Below are 21,488 nucleotides of genomic sequence, written 5' to 3' on the forward strand. Positions count from 1 at the left end.
AGCTCTTTATTTTCTTCCCAGATATCCCCGAACATTAGATGTTGTATTAGAGGAACGCCTAAAAGAAATTACAGATCTAAAAAAACAGGAGCTTTTTCATCAGTTTATCTCTCTTTCTACAAGTGGAGGAAAGTATCAGGTAAGTTTTTCTTCGGAGGAATTACTACAATTATGGGTATATTTGTGTGGTTATTTAAGGAATTCTGGAGATAAATTGGCTAGTTCACTCCTTTCTTTGCAACTTTCGTGGACAGGTGAGATTTAGTACAGTTTCCCTAGTTCCCTGAAGGGAAGCTGTGAGGCCTCAACTCAGTTATGCATTGAATTGTTGGAAAAAGGCATGGCAACGTAAATAACTGCATGTGATACTTTCAGGAAAAGTATGTTTTGGAAATGTTATTAGCAGTCATCAAAAGGGGGCTTCACTCAGGTTTCCAGTGTGTCCTTATTTTTTTGCTATGTGTGCACTAGCCACATGAGGCTGTTCAAGTCACTGGTGAGCATAAGGGAGGCAGATTTTAATTTCATGATCATGTTAGAACTTCAGAAATTTCCTGTCAGTTCACCCTAGATCGATCTATTTCTACTAGAAGTTAGACATTTGAGCAGTTTTTACAGTTAGCCTTGAAAATAAATGTTATGAGGACAAATGTGATTGTTTAGGTTTCTCTCTTTTGTAATTAGACCTTCATCTTTAATTAGTTTCATTTCCAATATTAGGATAATAGATTTCCTTTTTAGTCTTTTTACGTAAGTGAGGTAAGTTGTCATTAATTTGACTGTCATTGTTTTATTATTTAGGTGAATTGCTTTCTGTGTTCAGTGACCAATTTTTTTAATTCATATTTTCATTTAGGTGCTAATACACTGATTTATTTCAGGTGTTTCTCAGCCTGAAGTTAGATCCGTATAATGAATACAAAGTTACTTCACAGAATTGCTTCACTAAATAAACCTACACATAGACACAAGTGTACTCTCAAAATCACAACATTTACAATGCTCATTTTTTTCATCTATTGTAACTCATTACGTTCTAGAGACAAAGATTTTACTTCTTGGTTTCTGGATTTAGATGCTTGTTATCAAATGTGTTGGGCATTTTAGGGCAGTTTCCTCTGGTTTTTATTCTTGATCAGATGCTCAGATTTAATGGTGAACTCATTTGGTGATTGTGATGAATTCTGTAGTTTTTAGCAGATTCTGATACGTCTTTGATGCTCAGTCTGAACCATCCACTTGCTCCTGTGAGACTTCTGGCTGTTAATCATCTGAAAAATATCATGAAGACATCAGAGGTTTGTTTCAGATAGCTTCATTTGTGATATTTTTATCCTTAAAATGCACAGTGTAATTCTAGAAGAGGAAATTGGAACTTACCAACTACAATTGATATTATGTAATTACAGACACAAGGCAAATATCACAGAGAGTACATTGGACCATACATGCCAGTAGCCACCATTTATTAGAGCAACCATGCTCTAATAACCTCTATATTCGTGTTTCCACATTGCAGATTATTACTTTAGTGTTTTTCAGACTATGATTTCTAGATCATTTACAGAGGTTCACCAATTATCTGAGAATGTTGTAGTTTTGAAATTTGACTTTGGTACTCTTAAGTTCAACATGAGTGTATTTGGGGACATTGGAATTACAGCTTTTGGAACACTGTTCGTGATTTCAGTACCTCCGGTTGTATTTGTTTCAGATTTTGGTGGCTGTGAATAGTAAGTACGAAGGCTAACTTAATTTGTAAATAATGTCTTTATACCAAAATGGTATTTTACCAAGACTTTGCAGTAATTGAAATGGAGCAGTATTTTCTGAGCTTCAGCCATTCAAACAATTCTGTCACAATTTTTGCTGTTCGAGCTTATCACTAATACTATGTTTTTAAAATTTTTCTCTGGCTTTCAAATGGACTAATTTTTTTTTACATTGTTGTGAAGTCATGAGTTTGAAGGGTTAACTGGTGTAGACATTTAGTGTAGTTACTATAAAGGAAGAGTGTTCATCTGTGTGATCTAAATCTTCTCATGTAGTACTATTGCATATTTGGAACATTTCTGGAAGAGAAAAGTGGTCCTAGAGTTGAGTGTCCTCATGGCACACCATAGTATGAACATGCTGAACTTGAACTTGTGTCATGATAGCTAGAGCCAGATTCATATCACAAATAGAATTTAATTTCAGAGTGCAATTATAATTGCCATAGTAAATTCATTTCAATTTGAGTTTTTTGGTTTTGCAGGGCTTTTTGATAGTGGACTTAAAATTTTTTGGTTTATATTTATATTATCTTTGATTTGCTTTATATTTTTGTGTTACTTCGTTTTAAAATGATATGTAAATAATAATAGCAACATTAGGATCTGGGAGGATTTTTTTTTTTTAACATTTATTTACGTATTTTTTGAGAGAGAGAGACAGAGACAGAGACAGAGAGACAGAGCATGAACAGGGGAGAGACAGAGAGAGGGAGACACAGAATCCAAAGCAGGCTCCAGGCTCTGAGCTGTCAGCACAGAGCCCGATGCAGGGCATGAACTCATGAGCTGTGAGATGTGACCTGAGCTGAAGTTGGATGCTTAACTAACTGAGCCACCCAGGCACCCCAAGAATGTTTCTTTAAAAATGGTTGATGTAATACTCAAATTTATAATCTGTAGCTTTGATTCATTTCTGATCTGGCATAAATTACGTCTCACAAGGTGTCGATAGGTTTGCGTTAGTGATTTGCTGGATAATTAAACCATAGCATACTGGTCTTCATTGTGATAGGAAGATCCCAGTGTCTAGAATGAAAAAAAAGATTCCTAGAAGCTCCTAATATTATATCTGAAGGTGTTCTTGTCCTTCTTTTAATCCCTTTCTTTTCTGTCCACTTCTGGATTTGGTTAGTGTTTCAATAAAGGCCGTTGTACACATTCACCTTTTAGATTTAAGCATGGTTAACTGTCTTCAGATTGGGGTATTTGACTACTTGCTAGCTATTTAGAAAATTTTGGTGATATTTGCTATGTGAAAGTTGGACTTCAGTTTGTGAATTCTAGGGATTTTAGTTTCATCTCCCAACAGAGTGCCTTACTATTTTTTGTAGCATTATTTAGTTATATTTTTTTCACCACCCATAGATAAGGATATATACTTAGGTTGATTTGCGATCTTACCTTTTTGTTACTGTGAATGATTACGTGCTTTATTTTCTTTTGTAAATGAGAAAAAGTAATCTTTTTGGCAGACTGGCTTCGCAGTGCTTGTCCTCACTCTTGTAAAAATCTTGATAACAATAGCTGACTTTAATAGTGTTTACTACGTAAAAGGCCTCGTTCTACGCACTGATGTGTATTGCTTAATCTTGTAGCAGTTCTTTGGAGTTGGTACTGTTACTAGCTCTGTTCTCTGGAGGAGAATAGTGAGACCTGGAAAGGTTAAATTACCCAGTCGGTCGCACAGCTGGTAGGTGGGTAATGCCAGAATTTAAACCTAGATGTTCTGGTTCTTGAGTCTTTGCACTCTCAATATCCAGGCTCTGATTTAACAAGATGAACTTCTTAATGCAAAAATTATATTTGAATTATATATATTCTATTATATTTTCAGTAGAAACTGGAAAAAGTTTGTACCAAATAATTACTCATCTATAAAGGCCCTTTAGCATTGAGGAGGGCACCTGTTGGGATGGGCACTGGGTGTTGTACGGAAACCAATTTGACAATAAATTTCATATTAAAAAAATAATAAAAATAACAAAAAAATAAAAAGGCCTTTCAGAGATTATCTAGTTCAGTGCAGGTATGTTTAGAGTGTTTGAATTTGCATCTAGGCCAGAGCCTGTATTTCTTACTGATAATCTGGAGTGCTTTTCACAAAACCAAGCTTCCTATCTAGGGTAAAATCTTAGGAGGTTTTAGCAGCAACTAAATATATTTTTTTTCTTATTTAGGAGAATGTCGATGAGTCTTTCATAAAAGAAGCTGTTTTAACCCGATTAGGTGATGATAGTTTAGATGTTGTTTTGTCGGCTATAAATGCTTTTGAGGTGAGTGAATTTGTTGTTTGTTGAAATACACAATTTGTAAATATTTTCTCCTCATGTGATTCTCTGCTCTAGGCAGGAATATATTGGAAATTATTCCTTCATTGGAAATTTGTTCTCTTGAGAGCATAGACTTAAGCCTGGTTAAGGAAAGCTTATGGGAGAAATCAGACTGCACAACTTCATATCACATAGAAGTTCTTCAAAAGGGAAAAGTGTTTTATAAATTGTTATCGATAGTAAATACCTTGGGATCGTGGAAAATCGGCTCATGAATGCCACTTTTGAGAAATAGCTCTCATAAGGCCTTGAAATAGTTCAAGGACTGTTGGGAGACGAATTCTTTACAATTCATTATTTTTTTAAGTGTATTTAACAAGTACCGTATGCATTTGAAGCAGGTGAAAATTTACTTATGGCCATTTTTTCCCCTTTAGATTTTTAAACAACACTTTAGTTCAGAAGTGACTGTTTCAAATCTTCTAAATCTCTTTCGAAGAGCAGAACTTTCAAAAAATAGGGGATGGTATGTATTCATTTCTCTTCATACTGTTTTGAATTAACAAAATTCTTATACCTGTTTCATTTTTTGTGTTTACATGTTTGCATTTTCTAATTTAGTTATATGGTCATGGTAGTGGAATGAATCATAATGTAATTCTTGCATTATGTAAAGAATTAGGATTTGTGTGGCTTCATTATACTATTCTCTGAAATTTTTTCTTCATAAAATGGTGAGAGTCTATAATGTGTGACATAATACTGAAATCTGAGAAGTAGGGTAGTAGGGAGTTTTAGTTTTTATTTGAGTTTATTTTTTTTTTAAATTTTTTAATGTTATTTTTGAGAGAGACGGAGTGCGAGTGAGAAAGGAGCAGAGAGAGGGAGACGCAGAATCGGAAGCAGGCGTCAGGCTCTGAGCTGTCAGCGCGGAGCCCAATGTGGGGCTCAAACCTACGAACTGTGAGATCATGACATGAGCCGAAGTCGGATGCTTAACTGACTAGCCACCCAGGCTCCCCAGAAGTTTCAGTTTTCTACTTTATATAGTTCTATTTGATTATTTTTTCCCAGGATAGTGTATTACTTTATAATGAAACACAAACTTATGAAAGTAAGCTCAGAGGCACATGGTTACCTTCTGTACTATCTGATGCGCTCATTTTTGGCATTTAAGCTTTTTTCATGGAAAAATGACTAAGTTCCTTAGAGGAAGAGAGCATGTCTTGCAGGTTTTTGTTTTGTATCCATCATATTTAGTTCTTAGCACGTAGTATGTGTTCAGATTTTTTTAAAATTATGAGTGAGTCTGTGATTTCTAGTGAAGTTATATACAGTGTGACGTGTTTTATGTTATTATAGTTAGCCTAATGATTTCTCAAAAAAAAAGATTTGACGGAGTTAGTTTAAAATTGTTCTCTCAAATAACTCACCTTTTGGCATGGATTTTAAGTGATTGTGTTGGCTGTGTCTGAATAATGTGTTTGTTGAGACCAGGATAATGTCAGCTGAGCAGGGACAATGCAATGATTTGGGGCTGAATTTAAGTTTCCTAATGGGTTTCTCAGCCAAATCTGTTTGTGTCTTAGGTACAAGGTACTTGAGGTAGCAGCAGACATATTAATTAAGGAAGAGCTACTGAAAGAAAATGATCACTTGTCAAATCAGGTGGTGGTACATCTGCTGCCGTTTATGATTATCATCAGTGATGACATGGAATCTGCAGAGATGAAAATCGCTATATATTTATCAAAATCAGGAATTTGCTCTCTGCACCCTATATTAAGGGGCTGGAAGGAAGGTAAGAAATTCAGTTGCCTTATAGAAAAAACACTTTAAATACTTAAAAAAAAACAACAGCAAATGTTGGCTGTAACGTATTTGAAATCACATTTGCTCTTTTCTGTGTCAGCGAGATTGTTTAAGATCAAAAATCTAAGATCAAAAACCTACAGTCCTTGAGCAACAACAGATTTGAACTGCACAGATTCACTTAAATGTGGGTATTTTTCAATAAATACTGTACAGTACTCTGCATTTTCTCTTCCTTAGAATTATTTAAATAGTACTTTTTTCCTTCTAGCTTTATTATGAGTCTACAGTATGTAATACATATAAGATACAAAACCTGTGTTGTTGATGTTATTAGTAAGACTTCAGGTTAACAGTAAGCTATTAATGGGTTTTTGAGGAATCAAAACTTATATGTATATTTTCAGCTGTGTTAGGAAATGGGGTTGGTGCCCCTGTTCCCACGGTCCGTGGTCAGCTGGACAGTGGAAAGGAAGCTGACCCACACACAGATTCAGAATTGGACAAAAGGGAAAATACAGAGCAAACCTTCACAGGAAAATTATAAAACTTTTGCCTAAATTTCTCACTCTGTAGAATTCTTTAGGTGAGTATTCATGATATAAGGGCCCTGTGTTCATTTTTTTTTTTTTTTTAAACAGCTCTTGAAAATGTGATTAAAAGCACAGAGTCAGGAAAGCTAATTGGTGTGGCAAATCAGAAGATGATTGCGTTATTGGCTGACAATATAAGTTCAGGGGATCCTTCTTCAATGTTAAAGATGGTAGGTTTGCTGTCAAAGAACATCCCTGGATTTCTCAGTGTTTGCTTCACTAGATTTTTTTTAAATAATGTTTGCATTTTTGACTAAGTATATTCTGCAGATTGTTTTATATCTTTTACGTTTTATATAAATTTTTTATTGTGGTTTTATATTGGACTAATAAGAATAATATGTACCTTTTTGCCTCCCTGTTTCCTTTTATTTAAAATATGAAAACCTGGGGGCGCCTGGGTGGCTCAGTTGGTTGAGCATCCGACTTTGGCTCAGGTCATGATCTTGCGGTCTGTGAGTTTGAGCCCTGCGTCAGGCTCTGTGCTGACAGCTCAGAGACTGGATCCTGCTTCGTATTCTGTGCCTCCCTCTCTCTCTGCCCCTCCCTCGCTCATGCTCTCTCTCTCTCTCTCTCTCTCTGTCAAAAATTAAAAAAATAAAATATGAAATCCTGTTTTTTGTTAAAATAGCAAAATATCAAAAAGTTATTTTTTTGTTTTTGTTTTTTTTGCCTTAGTAAATAAAGCTTTGTCAAGGCATTAGGTATATAATTTTAAAGCATTTATCTGGTTGCCAAGTGCAGTTATTTATGTTCATTATAATTCTGAATTTTTTAATTTTTTTAATTACTTAGAAGTCAGTGCTTACTACTTTTTAAAGGCTTTGTATTTGTCATCTCACCTTAAATGTAATACCCAGATAGGTCTGGGGTAGAGAAAATTGTTTTATGTGAACTAAGAGCTACCAGTAATGGAGAATGTTTATTTTTCAAGGTGGAGGATTTAATAAGCCTTGGGGAGAAGGACTGCTTTAGTCTGAAGCAGAAAGTGACTTTTCACCTGGTCACGGCTGTGCTGGTTTCTTGCTGTTCATCTTTAAAGGAAACTCACTTTCCATTTGCAATAAGAGTCTTTAGTTTGTTGCAGAAAAAAATAAAGAAGCTTGAAGGTGTCATTACTGCAGTGGTAAGTAGTGCAAAGTGTCTGGAACATTGAGTAAAGTGGCAGTCTGGCTTGTTAAGCACAGCAAAACTGAAAATTGGGGGCTGAAACGCTGAATCTTTGGATTCAGTTGAATGCTGAATTAGAAAAGTTAATTGAATTACAGAATGTCAAGGTCGTGATGTTTTATACCTAATGGTTGACTGTCCCCTTTATTATCTTTATTGGGTAGTTATCTGAGTTATGCATAACTATCCTTCATGATGAAGAATTCACTAGGTATGTCAGTGCTTGAATAAAAGATTACTTCATTCTGTTGTTTCCTAAGAATTGATCTTTTGTATTTTAATGTTACATCAGATTTGGATCTCACCAGCTTACTCTTTGTCTTTGACAGTATCAGCTAAGAAACATGTTTCAGTTGTTTATATTTTTACCTAGTATCGTATCTTGAGGTAATAAGATTATTTCTTTTAAAATCTGCCCCCTGTAATAGTATTTAGTTTTTATTTGTCCTCCATCATTCAGAGGGCTCTTCATTTTAGGATTTGCAGAATGAGTCAGCATCGTTTTCACATTTACATATACCCTCAGGATTTTACAAGTTCTGGTCATGGTCATTGTTACCTAAAATCATATAAATTTAAAAAGAGTACTAAATTTTTGTATTTTAAAAAGGTAGCCCAGATAAGCCCTTCTTGAATTCTTTCTTTCTTATCTTTTGTGGATTGTGGTAACCTGAAGGGTGTTTGCCCTTGGTGTTAAAAGTGTGAACAATTTGGGTGTGTGTGTGTGTATGTGTATGTGTATATATATATATATATATATATATATATATATATATATATATGTATGTAGGTATGTATACATACACATACACATATGCAGATAAAATGCTTTATATTTAGTACCCTTTCTGGGAATCATGGGCCTCTTTCTGGCTGTAACAGCATATTGAGTCAGTGAAATCCCTCCAGAGAGACGTTCTCTTAGAAGTCTGGCTCTTTCCTTCCAGGTTACTGCTGTGTGCTCTCCTGTACAGAGTCTCATAATTTTCCTTCATATTTTCTCCTTTAGTATCTGCAGTATAATTTCTAAACACCTCACATTTTGCTGCTTATTTGCAGAATTACCTGCAAGTTTGGAGATTTTACTATGTACCCTCTTCAGATTACCTGTAAAAGTGGGACATGAGAAAGGTCCCATTAAGGGTCTCTTAGAAATCCAGCTCCTTTCTGTGTAGAAATGTGTCACTTGATAAACACAATATATGTGACTAACGTTTGTTTTTATATGTGTGTGTTGAGAAAATATAGGTAACATGAAACTGTGGATAACTTGGATCTTTTTTTTTTTTGTAAATAGTGATTGATGGTTGAATCTCTTTACAAATGTGATGAAAGCTTTTAATTCTCTCACATAAATATGCACATAGAGACACAATTTTGCATATTACCCAGGCATACACATCCGTTGCGGTTCTCCTGTGTATAACCCATGTTCAGAACCCCTTGTTTGTGTTGTCTTTGTCTCTTTTACCATTTCAGGAAATCCCCTCAGAATGGCATTTTGAGCTGATGATGGACAGAGAGATACCAGTGGAACTGTGGACACATTACATAGAACAGCTCAACACCGCCCAGAATATTGCTGTGGAGGATTCAGTTTTACTCATATTTTCACTGAAAAATTTTATTCATGCACTAAAGGCCCCTAAATCCTTTCCTAGAGGTAGGACAGAGTGTGACTTTCAAATGCGATACTCTAGAAATGGAACTAGTGTCTTGAGTGAAAAGTTCGCACCAGTGTGTCCACGTAAGTTTCTTTACCGTCTCTTTGTCTCCATGTCCGTGTAGAGGACGTGTGGTGGGACCCCGAACAGCTGCGAGAAGACAGCAGGGCCTATGTGCGCTTGCTCATTGGGCTCTTTGAGACGATACTCACCGGTGCTGATGCCGTTCATTTTAGGGTCCTGATGAAACTGTTCATAAAGGTACGAAGCTCCTCTTTTTCAGGCATACTCTTCCCTCTAAGAAGATATCGCAGGGTATTTTAGTTATGACAGTTTTAATGAAAATGAAAATAATGTGTGCTGATTATGGTGAAGAGTGTGCGCTGATAAACATGGCCCTGTGAGGTAGCGCTGTCGTGACACCAATCGGTAGGTAGGACACAGGTGCACTTTGTTGCATGCCTGCTAGTGTGCTAGACCCGTTAATGTGTTTCATAATCACAACAGCCCAGGCTGTTTGGTTGATGAGTGCCATTACCAGTGAGAAAGTGCTGTTCACAGGGCTGATTTAGTATATTATGCTACTCAGCTAAGAAATTTCAGTGACCTCCAGTGGTTGAGGCCTTTGTTCTTGGCTTCTTGCCCCTCCACAGCATTTGACACAGTTGGTGATGCTGACTCCATCTTTGAAGTACTTTCTTAATGAGGCCTCTCCAGCATCACTCGTCTTGGTTTTCTGCTTAGTGTTCTCATTTTGTTGTTGTTCGGTGTGTTCAAATGTAGAGTTGTAGCAAGTCCTTTGAATTCATTTGCATCCTTCTCATTGGTTAAGTGTAGAAAATTTTAAGTCATGAGACAAAGCAGCAGAACATTGCAATGAAATATTTGTTTTCTTTAATTACACACTAGTGAAAAGAGGATTTGGAACCAACCGAATGTGAGTAAAAATTAAACTTCCCTGTTGTTGATTTGTTCAATTTAGGTGCATCTACAAGATGTTTTTCAGTTCTTCAAGTTCTTTTCTGTTTTATGGACGTATGGGTCTAGCCTTTCAAATCCACTTAACTGCAGCGTGAAAACAGTGCTGCGGACCCAAGCTCTTTATATAGGGTGTGCGATGCTCTCTTCTCAGAAAGCACAGAATAAACATCAGCTGGCATCTGTCTCTTCTCCAGGTATTGTGAGTAGCCTCTTACGTTCCATCATGACCAATTTTAATGCTTTCTCTATATGTAGTTTGTGTGGATTGTACTTTGGAGAATTTCTTTTTAATTTGTTTTTAAGTAGAATGCTCATAGGGGCGCCTGGGTGGCTCTGTTGGTTGAGCAACCGACTTCAGCTCAGGTCATGATCTTGTGGTCCATGAATTCGAGCCCCAGGTTGTGCTCTGTACTGACACCTCAGAGCCTGGAGCCTGCTTCAGATTCTCTGTCTCCATCTTTCTCTGCCCCTCTCCCGCTCAGTCTCTCAAAAATAAAAAAAAAAAAAAACTACTTCTAATCACCAAAACATAATAAAAATGGCAGACGATTAGTCATAGGTTGTTAATATCCTGCTCATTTTCTGAGTTTCAGCAGTTACAGGGTTATCTGGGGAAGCCAGATCATTTAGTATAGTTCCAATATTCAGCTACTTATAAAAAGGTCTCCACTCTGACAGCCTTCTTGGATTTGTCTCTTCTATCAGGTGTAAGTCATATTCAGGTTGGACACTCACTAATAAAACACTTATATTAAATTTATATTTTTTGATAAAGTGAAATTTGCAAATTTTGTAAAAGATGCAGAATTTCCTGAAGTTGATGAACATGATACTGAAAAATAGATATTTACAAGCTATTGACAAATGAGAGAATCTGACAGAATTAGACCCTGTAGTGATTAAAGATGAGGAAATTGATGAGGATGATGGATATGATTGATTCTTCAAACCAGAAGGATTTTAATGTCAAAGGAACAAGAGTGGCTCTTGGGAAATTTGATTATGTTCTTGATTTTTTTCTTTTTTTTTATTCTAAAATCACTCTATAAATGTTCTGTGAAAGCAAAATGAACGATATATGCTTTTCCCAGAACAGTTTCTCAGTGTTTCTCTTTCATTAGCTTTGTGAAAGAGCACATAATTAATCATTATAATCAAGGTTTCATTAAATACAAGGTAAAGTATGTATTTAAATTTAAGTTTTTACTTGTAGAATAAAATCCCATGAATTATTTCATTACTACTTATTATAAAATTGCAGTCCCTGATTTTAGGTGGACTTAATTTAAGAAGGCTTTTTCAGGTTTTGTTTTGTTTTGTTTTTTCCTTTGGATGAGAAACATTAACTGCACATTTTTAAAAACTTTAATCCTTTAATATGTTATAGGTATTGTTCTATATTATTACTTAGTAAACACAGAAATTTATTTACTTGCAAATGTCTGCAGACTATTCCATTGCATGGAAATAGCCTGATTTATTTAAATGGTTATTTTCTGTTAAAGGTATGTATATTTTATTTAGAGGTCATAACTACTTTGATTTTCTAATTAAGTATAAAATGTCTATTATCTTTTGATATCAAAGGCAGAGGTTCCTGAGGGATAGATGTCTCTTCATCTATAAATAGCAGGACCAAAAGACTTCACTTTTCCTCAGAATTGCTGCAAGATCGACTCCCTGTCTGCCCCTCAGCCTTGTCATCTGTCACCTCCATTCTTCCTAAAGAACTTTTGCATTTATGCTGCTTAGAAATGTCCTAGTAGTCCACCGAAACCAGGACAGGTGCACCTAATTCCCCTTGGAAGCTCAAGGCCTATGCACTGGAGTCCTGGAGGGCCTGTGTGGAAGGTCACTCAGTGCCCCCAGCCTCCGGGCACCCACTCCAGTGCACAGGGAGCTTCTGTCTGCACCTGCTCTGTAAGGACTCTGGGAGGTGCTGGTATTTGTTTTAATCTGTTTATTTTTTTTATTTTTTTTTTTTTTAATTTTTTTTCCAACATTCATTCATTTTTGGGACAGAGAGAGATAGAGCATGAACGGGGGAGGGGCAGAGAGAGAGGGAGACACAGAATCGGAAGCAGGCTCCAGGCTCTGAGCCATCAGCCCAGAGCCCGACGCGGGGCTCGAACTCCCGGACCGCGAGATCGCGACCTGGCTGAAGTCGGACGCTCAACCGACTGCGCCACCCAGGCGCCCCTTAATCTGTTTATTAAAAATGTGACACTGTTCAAAAGAAAAAGATACTGCAATATTAAAATATTACAGTACAGTATTTATGAATTTTTGTCAGTGGTTTAGGAATCTAACCAACATTTATTACTTTCTGTGGAGATATGCGTTCCAGCTCAGTCTTGCATATAGCGAGTTTTGTTAAATGAACATTTAACATCATTTGTAAGATGTAGACTGCCTTTGGTTTTTTAATACTTGACCAATATAGTAAATGTATTCATAAGTTTAAAACCAAAGCTCAGTATTTTTTTCAATCTTTATGTAAAATATCCTGTTTTAAATCTAAATAAAATGACTTGGGAAAACAGAGTCACATAGACTTTTAAACGGAAGAAAATTCCTAAAAGCTGATAGTTTTAATAAGGTAGCTTTTGCTTACTGTGAGTTCTAGTATTTAACTTGAAGGTGGTAACTGTAGTACTTAGTACTTTGATTTGTTTTTGCATTTGGATTTTTCTGGAAGCTCTGTACCACTATACAGGGAATTTTAGCAAATAGTGACTTGGCCTGAAGCTGCCCTTTGTGTGAATTGAAATTTCCAGCTGTTGCTGACTTTATTTTATAAATTAACCTTACAGAGACTAGGAAAGATTGCCAGCCTTTACATGACCTTCTCAGAAAAGTTTGACAGTTTGTTGAGCTCTTTCTTAGCATTCCAGAAATGGAATATATGGAATGGATCATTAGTAGCAAAATGAAAGTCACCACAGTTTGCCCCAGTAGATAGCATGGAATAAAGCTTAAATAACACTTACCGTGAGAGGAATTTAGGAGTCTTTTTATCCCGGAGACATAGTTTCAAAAGACTTCAATCCAGTTGATCCTACCAGATGCATTCTAGCAGATCTTGAAAGCAGGGTTTTCAGTGCTGTTGGACTGAGCAGGGCATAAAACAAAGGAGAGCTTCCAGATTCTCTGTCTAAAATGAGTATAACATTGAAAATTGACAACACTTAGAGACAGAAACAAGACAACAGGCCAAGTTGCTTTGAATAATAATGCAAAATTTCTAAATAAAATATTTGTAAATTGAGTCCAGCATATTCTTAAAAAGCAAGTATCTGCCCAAATAAAGTTCATTCCAACAATATAAAATTGGTTCAAAATAAAGAACTCTTGATTGGCCATATCAGTGTTAAAGGATTATCATTTTCCAAGAATTTAAAAGGCATTCGATAAAAATCAGTAATTCTAATTTTGTGGCAGCAAAATAGGAGTAATGAGAAAAATACTCAAATCAAAAGCTAGCATCTTCATAGCAGAGTTGGGAAAACAAAAGCATGCCTGTTGAATCCATCACTATACTGACACGGCGTTAGAAGTAGTAGTTGGCAGAAATAGCTGTTTGAGACACTGATGGAATGTGTGAGTGATGAGGCTGTGGGATTCTTAGGTGCGTTATTAAATAGGACATCTGAGGCTAGCCGTTTGAAAACATTTAAATAAAAGTTGACTCCATCCTTATTTCCTTAGACAAAATTTCACATGAATTAAAGATTTCACATTTAAAAAGAACAACATAGCTCTAGTGTTAGAAGAAAACATGGAGTGCGTGTGGCCTCTCTAAATATTTAATATAGATTCAGACACTTGAACAGCTCAGAGCAGGGACGGCCTCTCTAAGCATCATACAAAATTAGAAGAAAAGTGGGACTGAAACTTCTACATTATAAAAAATTCCAGGGGTGCGTGGGTGGCTCAGTCAGTCAGGTATCTGACTCTCGATTTTGGCTCAGGTCATGATCTCATGGTTTGTGGGATCAGGCCCCACATCAGGCTCTGCGGTGCTTGGGATTCTCTGTCTCTCTGCCCCTCCCGTTTGTGTGCGCGTTCTCTCAAAAGAAATCAACTTAAAAAAAAATTATAAAATACAATTAAGGACAAAGTATTTGCAAAGTATGGTGCACAATGAGAAGTTTCCTCTGCACACTTACCAAGACGTATGTATGTATGGAGATGCTTGTTGTAGCAGTTTTAATGCTGAAAGACTGGAAGCAGCTGAACTTACCAGTAAGGTAATGGTTTAAATAATACAGAAAATGCAATGGAGAACAGTACAGTTTTAAAAGAACGATTTTATATACATACATACACACACACACCCTCGGGTGGCAAACAGTTCCAAATAAATTTGAAATGTGATAGTTCTTGAAGCAGGGTGTGTGCATATGTACACCCCTGTGCTCTGCTCTCATTTGTGTGTTTTCAAAAGGGTAAGCTCGCATATATCCACGGTAAACATAATTAAACAGTGAATGGTCTTGAGAGAGAATTTCAATGGGGGGGAAAACTTCAACATCTACCCTTAGGTGCTATTTCAGTTTTGTACTGTTTCAGTTTTTTAAATTGCTACTTAAATTTTTTTCCGTTTGGTTTTAGTGGTGACATCTCTACTCATTAATCTGGGAAGCCCCATAAAAGAAGTACGAAGGGCCTCCATTCTTTGTCTCCAGGCCCTCAGTGGAGTGGTGTCTCATTTCCATCTGGTAGTAGATCATTTGGTTCCTAAAACAGAGGAGATCACCTCAGATGCCACCTATGTTACTCAGGTAAATTCCTCTGCAGAGAAGGTTGAATGTGTGCACTCCTGTATGGACACACGAACAGTTTCCTCCTCCTTTGACATTTTGCTTTATAGGGATTTTGATCGACTTAAGTCACTGAATTTAGAAACTGATGGCGATAATCCATACATCTTTCTCCTCCCATTTTTAAAAGATAGGAGTACAATGTTTCATTCATTTCTGCTCTGCTTTCTTTGGCTAAAAGGCCAGTATTTGGCTTTTAATCATAAGCTAACTGAGAGGTATTGGTACCCTTTCCAGGGGAAATGAAAAATGATAAGTAGCATCACATCATTTGAGAAAGAATCTTCCGTAATTAACACATTTAGCCTTTGTAGTTCCTTGGCTCTTTTTCATCCAATTTTCTTTTTGGTGCCCTAGGATTTGGCTGCTTTATTTGAAGAACTGCGGAGAGAAAAGAAACTAAAATCTCATCAGAAATTATCAGAAACTTTGAAAAACCTACTTAATTGTGTATATAGTTCCCCATCTTATATTGCAAAGGATTTGATGAAAGTACTTCAGGAAGTCAGCAGTGAGGTATGTGCAGTTCAGGCGGCTTGTAGTTTTGTGTGTTCTTACTAAGCACTATTAGAGCTGTTCATCGTATCTAGGAAGATGTGTCCAAGAGTTAAGCAGATGCGTGCAGCACACTCAGAAGTGAAAATTCTCTTACTCGTTTGGGAGGGGGAAGCATTATAGTGTAGAAAAAGACACAGGATGCAAAAAGCAAATATTGTGGGGGTTTTTTCCTTTTTAAAATCATGTGTTATCCCTACCTAACCAGTTACTTGATTTTAAGTGAATTTAAAAAAACATGGGGGGAAACACTGAAGAGGCACTGCTGAAAAAATTGTTGGTTTGTGTCTTTTCTTCAGGTGAAAATCCTCCACAAGGTAATAGTTTTGGACATAAGCCTGTGAACATTCCAAAATCGTTTGTTCATTTTTTTTTTAATTTTTTTTTCAACGTTTTTTATTTATTTTTGGGACAGAGAGAGACAGAGCATGAACGGGGGAGGGGCAGAGAGAGAGGGAGACACAGAATCGGAAACAGGCTCCAGGCTCTGAGCCATCAGCCCAGAGCCTGACGCGGGGCTCGAACTCACGGACCGCGAGATCGTGACCTGGCTGAAGTCGGACGCTTAACCGACTGCGCCACCCAGGCGCCCCCGTTTGTTCATTTTTTAAATGTATGTGGTTGACCATTTTTCTGGGGGGAAGGTCCATAGTTTTCATGATGTTGTTATAAGGAAGCCTGTGATCCCAGTGAAAGAGGTTGTGAAGCACCTGCTTCTGTGAAGGAGCATGCTGGTCAGCACAGGAGAAGCTCTTCATCCTAGGGTTCCAAAAATGCCTAGATGCTTCGCCAGTCTGGGACCGACGACAACTTGGAGAACTGAAATGGGATAAAGTGGTGTGGAAACCACATGATCAGATTTTCCTGGTGGGAGCAAACAGATGGCATTTATCAGCTCTGTGTCATCCCTGGTGTAGTTTAAACTAGGAATTGATGGGGCACCTGGGTAGCTCAGTCGGTTAAGTGCCTGGCTTCTGGTTTCAGCTCAGGTCATAATCTCACCGGTTCGTGAGTTCGAGCCCCGCATCAAGCTGTGCCCTGAATCGCCTGCTTGTGATTCTCTGTCTCCCTGTGTCCCTGCCCTTCCCCTGCTTGCTCTCTATCCCTGTCTCTCTCTCAAAATAAATAAATATTTTAAAAATATTAAAATAAATAAACTAGGAATTGACTATTTTGTTCTGTAAAGACCAAATAGAAACATTTTAGGCACTGTAGGCTACACAGTCTTTCTTGCAGGTACTTATTAGCTCTGCCATTGTATTGCGAAAGCCATGGTCACTTACGTAAACAAATGAGCATAGCTATGTTTCAGTAAATAACATTTACAAAAATACATGGTCCTCTGGATTTGGCCCACAAGCCATAATTTGCTAGCATTTTGGTTTAGTTTTTAAAGGCTTCACATATATAACATGAATTAATAGTATATCAATTTGGAAGCTCTGGGGGAAACATGCAATGTTTTAGAGAAAGCTAAAACTTCTTTTTGTGGCCTAAGACTTTAGTTTGTATTTCCTGTTTTCAGAAAGTCTTGGGACACTCAAATGATTCCTCTCTGAAGGGTTTAGAGCCTTTTTTTTGTAATGTTTTATTTATTTATTTATTTATTTATTTATTTATTTATTTATTTATTTATTTTGAGAGAGACCGCGCAAGCGGGGGAAGGGCAGAGAGAGAAGGGATCCAAAGCAGGCTCCTTACTGACAGCAGAGAGCCCAATATGGGACTCGAACCCACAAACCTCTGAGATCATGACCAGAAGTCAGACGCTTAACCAACTGAGCCACCTAGGTGCCCGCCCCTGTAATGTTTAGTTTTGAAAGAGAGAGAGAGACAGACAGACAGAGCATGAGTGAGGGCAGAGAGGCAGCAGAGAGGCAGGGCTCAAACTTACGAACTGTGATCATGGCTTGAGGAGCTGGATGCTTAACCGAGTGAGCCACCCAGGTGCCCCTAGAGCTTTTGGCCATTACAGAATGAACTTCAGGGGAGACTTCAGTGCTTAATTGGATTAAATGCTATTTCTCATGTCTAAGAGATCATCTTTATTGGGGCTTTTTTCTCCAGGCTGTGCTCCCAGTCTTGGAACATCATCTCTTTGGATGTCTTTGTAAAGCAAGCAAAATTATATATCAGTAACTGTTTACTATTGAATTGCCCAAACTTTAGATGGTGCTTTCTCAGCTGTTGCCTATGGCTGAACAACTGTTAGAAAAGATCCAAAAGGACCCGACAGCTGTCCTGAAAGATGAGGCCATTATTTTGCAACTCACTCTGGGAAAATATAATGAATATTCAGCATCCCTTTTACATAAGGACCCAAAGAGCCTAGATATATTTATAAAAGCCGTGCATACAACAAGGGAACTTGGCGCAGGAATGCCAACCGTTCAGATTACAGCCCTTGAAAAGGTCAGTGATTTTTTTCAGAAACTAAAATATGTTCAAGCTTTTAAATTTTGTACTGTTTTACTTGGAGAAGCTTAAGTGGAAATGTTTTAAAAGGAATATATTTGATCTGTTTTTGCAAAATTGAGTGATGTACATGTGTGTCAAAAAGAACTGCATTTTAACTGACAAAATGAGTAATGATTTTACGTTGTAAGAGAGAGTGGCTTTAAGGTCATTTTTGGAATTCATGTTTGTTCGTTGAGCTCACTTGCCTTTTTTCTGTTCCCTCTAGATTACAAAGCCATTTTTTGCAGCTGTAGCAGATGAAAAAGTTCAGCAGAAGCTTTTGCACATGTTGTTTGATTTATTGGTGAACTGTAAAAATTCACATTGTGCTCAGACCGTTAACAGTGTTTTTAAAGGGGTAAGTTGCAAACTTTCTGTAACTTGTTTATTAACGTTTGTTCTCTCCAAGGGACACCATGTTTAACTGTCCTCTGATTTCCAGTGCATTTAGGAAGTCAGATGTTAGCGTCAACAAGAATCCTGGACAAGAAGCTCATAGAAAAGTGCAAAATCAAAATATAAGTTTTCATCATGATTTTTATTGTGTGAAATACTTATAGTGTTAAGCAGGTAGGGTATGTATGTTAGGTTGGATCTTACTCATATTAAATGGGATCTACCTGGTTTATGCAAGGATGTTCAACTGGGTATAGGCTATACTTAATTTAAATAGTTGTGTAATGACATACATATAATGAGACTGAGAATCTGCTTGTTGATTTATGTGTATATTAAAACATAGCTGTACATCAGAATAACCACCTGGTTATTCTGTGTTTGTTTTGCTGTTAAAAAAATAACTTAGGGGGCGCCTGGGTGGCGCAGTCGGTTAAGCGTCCGACTTCAGCCAGGTCACGATCTCGTGGTCCGGGAGTTCGAGCCCCGCGTCGGGCTCTGGGCTGATGGCTCAGAGCCTGGAGCCTGTTTCCGATTCTGTGTCTCCCTCTCTCTCTGCCCCTCCCCTGTTCATGCTCTGTTTCTCTCTGTCCCAAAAATAAATAAACGTTGAAAAAAAAATTAAAAAAAAAAAAAATAACTTAGAAAACAAGTTCACAAAAATAGGTAATAATATGGGCAAGTTCTATCCAGTTTTAGCAGTTCTCAGAATTTTGACATACTTTCTTAGATTTCTAAGATGCATTAAATGAAACAAATTAAGGTACAGAGTAGTGTGTATAATACAGTCCTGTGTGTGTGTGTGTGTGTGTGTGTGTGTTTTAATATTTATGCAGGTGTTGGTATGTGGGAAGTACATAAGGTGTTTGCCTTTGGGGATTGATTTGAGCTCTAGAGTCATAGGAAAATGTAAAAGTGACATGGGTGTTTTCACTGTATCTTTTTTTTTTTTTTAATGTTTATTTTGAGAGAAAGAGTGTGAGTGAGGGAGGGCAGCGAGAGGAGGGGAGAGAATCCCAAGCAGGCTCCATACTGTCAGCTCAAAGCCTAATGCAGGGTGCATTCTCATGAACCGTAAGATCATGACCTGAGCTGAAATCCAGAGTAAGTCAGCGTTTATTTCTCTGATGTTATCCCGTGCAAGTGTATCATCAACCATTCTTCCTTCATATTTCAGATTTCTGTTAATGCTGAACAAGTCAGAATAGAATTGGAGCCACCAGATAAAACGAAGTCCTTGGGTACAATTCAGCAAACAAGAAGGCAAAAAATGCAGCAGAAGTAAGAGCTATGTGTTCAGTGAGAAAGTGCCCTTTGTTCCCCAGGCCTTAAATGTTATGAAACCATTATGATTTTTTTGATACCTGTCAGTTTGGCGTATGTGGGTATGATAATTTTTACTTAGCATTCATAATGTTTGCTTTTCTAATATTTTCATACCTGTTTCACAGAAAATCACAAGATCTAGAATCTGTTCAGGAAGTTGGAGGTTCTTACTGGCAAAGAGTAACCCTCATCCTAGAATTACTGCAGCACAAAAAGAAACTCAAAAGTCCTCAGATACTGATACCGACTCTTTTTAACCTGCTAGCAAGGTAATGACACTTGCCTTTGCCTTTGATCTGTGAGAGAATAGGATTCTAATTCCTGCATGTCTTCTCTAACAGTCTGTTTTCAACAGTCTTTTCTTGTTTAACTAGTCTGTAAAATAAAGCAAGTACTGTAGTTGAAAGATGAAAAGAAAGGTTTTAGGTACCCTTTGCCAGTTCCCCAAATTGTATAGTAAGTGACCACTCCTCGTATAGCCTACTTTTTAACTTTCAACACCACATCTGTTGGGCATCTTTACTTGTACTGAAAGACACAGTGTGGAACTTGCTATGTTTTTAGGTATAAATTACTAGATTGATAGCTCTGGTATATGCCACTGTAGTGTGGATATTCTCTTTTAGTGTCTGAAAAGCAGAGTAATTTGCAAGGTTGTCTTCTAAGGTTTCAGGTAAGTTCATGGAAAGTACAACAGAGAGGGTTTGACATTAAGCACCTACCTGCATGAGAAAAAAATTAGCATTAGAATCTTACATCTTGTTTACAGTCTATGTTTGATGTTAATATTTTAGTTATTCCTAATGAAGTATGTGTTGTGGACAATGGTCTTTAATGTATCACTGAAATTGTGTAACTCTTTGATTTCCCATTATGTTTTTTTTCTGGGGGGTCCTGAAGGAGTTTAGAACCTTTGCCACCAGAGCAGGGAAATATGGAATACACCAAACAATTAATACTTAGTTGTTTGCTTAACATCTGCCAGAAGCTCTCTCCAGAAGGTGGCAAAATACCAAAGGGTATGTACTTTGCTGGAAGGAAAGGGTGGAAGAACTCACTGCTCTGCGTGTGAACGTACCTACCACTTAGAGAGTTTTTTCTTTTTCATCACTGTAGATGTTCTAGATGAGGAGAAGTTCAATGTGGAATTAATTGTCCAGTGCATCCGTGTTTCAGAGATGCCTCAGACCCATCACCATGCCCTTTTACTTTTGGGTACTGTGGCTGGAATATTTCCTGTAAGTATTAAGTTTGAGACTTCAGCAGATATTTTAGGTATTTTCTTTCTTCAGTGGAAATAACCTAAGTGCTCACTGGTTTGAAATAAGTGGACTTTGGGTCTCATTGGCGGGACTCTCAGCCCTGTCTCTTAATAGCTGAGACAGTGTGAGCTGTTTGATCTTGCTAAGCTTCGGGTCCTCCTTTTGTAAAGTGGCAGTAATAGTAACCTTCTTGTAGGATTATTGTGAGGATGTGACTGGGTAGTTTATGGTTCGCACAGAGCCCAGCACAGTGTAACTGTGTTAGTGTTATTTGAAAAAAGTTAACTGTCCTGTTCTCCTCAGACAGCTTTCAGCCAGTGACTTGAGAAAAGTAATTGGATTATAAACTGCCTTAGTTAGAGAAATCATGTCCGTTATAGAAATACATCTTTTGAAGAGATTGA

The 21,488-nt window shown here is 37.3% G+C and overlaps 1 protein-coding gene across 1 annotated transcript in view; it reads left to right on the forward strand.

Annotated features, from left to right (window-relative positions):
• HEATR1 (HEAT repeat containing 1) overlaps window positions 1-21,488 on the forward strand; it is a 50,343-nt gene that overhangs the window by 9,903 nt on the left and 18,952 nt on the right. Inside the window, exons 11-28 of the mRNA XM_047088641.1 lie at window positions 22-139; window positions 1,191-1,298; window positions 3,953-4,048; window positions 4,483-4,571; window positions 5,635-5,846; window positions 6,499-6,620; window positions 7,385-7,576; window positions 9,100-9,283; window positions 9,409-9,545; window positions 10,267-10,459; window positions 14,880-15,049; window positions 15,446-15,604; window positions 17,813-18,055; window positions 18,327-18,458; window positions 19,674-19,777; window positions 19,948-20,091; window positions 20,723-20,841; window positions 20,939-21,060. Coding sequence (XP_046944597.1) covers window positions 22-139; window positions 1,191-1,298; window positions 3,953-4,048; window positions 4,483-4,571; window positions 5,635-5,846; window positions 6,499-6,620; window positions 7,385-7,576; window positions 9,100-9,283; window positions 9,409-9,545; window positions 10,267-10,459; window positions 14,880-15,049; window positions 15,446-15,604; window positions 17,813-18,055; window positions 18,327-18,458; window positions 19,674-19,777; window positions 19,948-20,091; window positions 20,723-20,841; window positions 20,939-21,060 — 2,644 coding nt within the window. The remainder of the gene's footprint in view (window positions 1-21; window positions 140-1,190; window positions 1,299-3,952; window positions 4,049-4,482; window positions 4,572-5,634; window positions 5,847-6,498; window positions 6,621-7,384; window positions 7,577-9,099; window positions 9,284-9,408; window positions 9,546-10,266; window positions 10,460-14,879; window positions 15,050-15,445; window positions 15,605-17,812; window positions 18,056-18,326; window positions 18,459-19,673; window positions 19,778-19,947; window positions 20,092-20,722; window positions 20,842-20,938; window positions 21,061-21,488) is intronic.

The sequence above is a fragment of the Lynx rufus genome, unplaced genomic scaffold, assembly GCF_022079265.1.
Source record: "Lynx rufus isolate CCGP_SWC_20201006 ecotype Redwood Valley unplaced genomic scaffold, mLynRuf1.p SCAF_25, whole genome shotgun sequence".
NCBI lineage: Eukaryota > Metazoa > Chordata > Mammalia > Carnivora > Felidae > Lynx > Lynx rufus.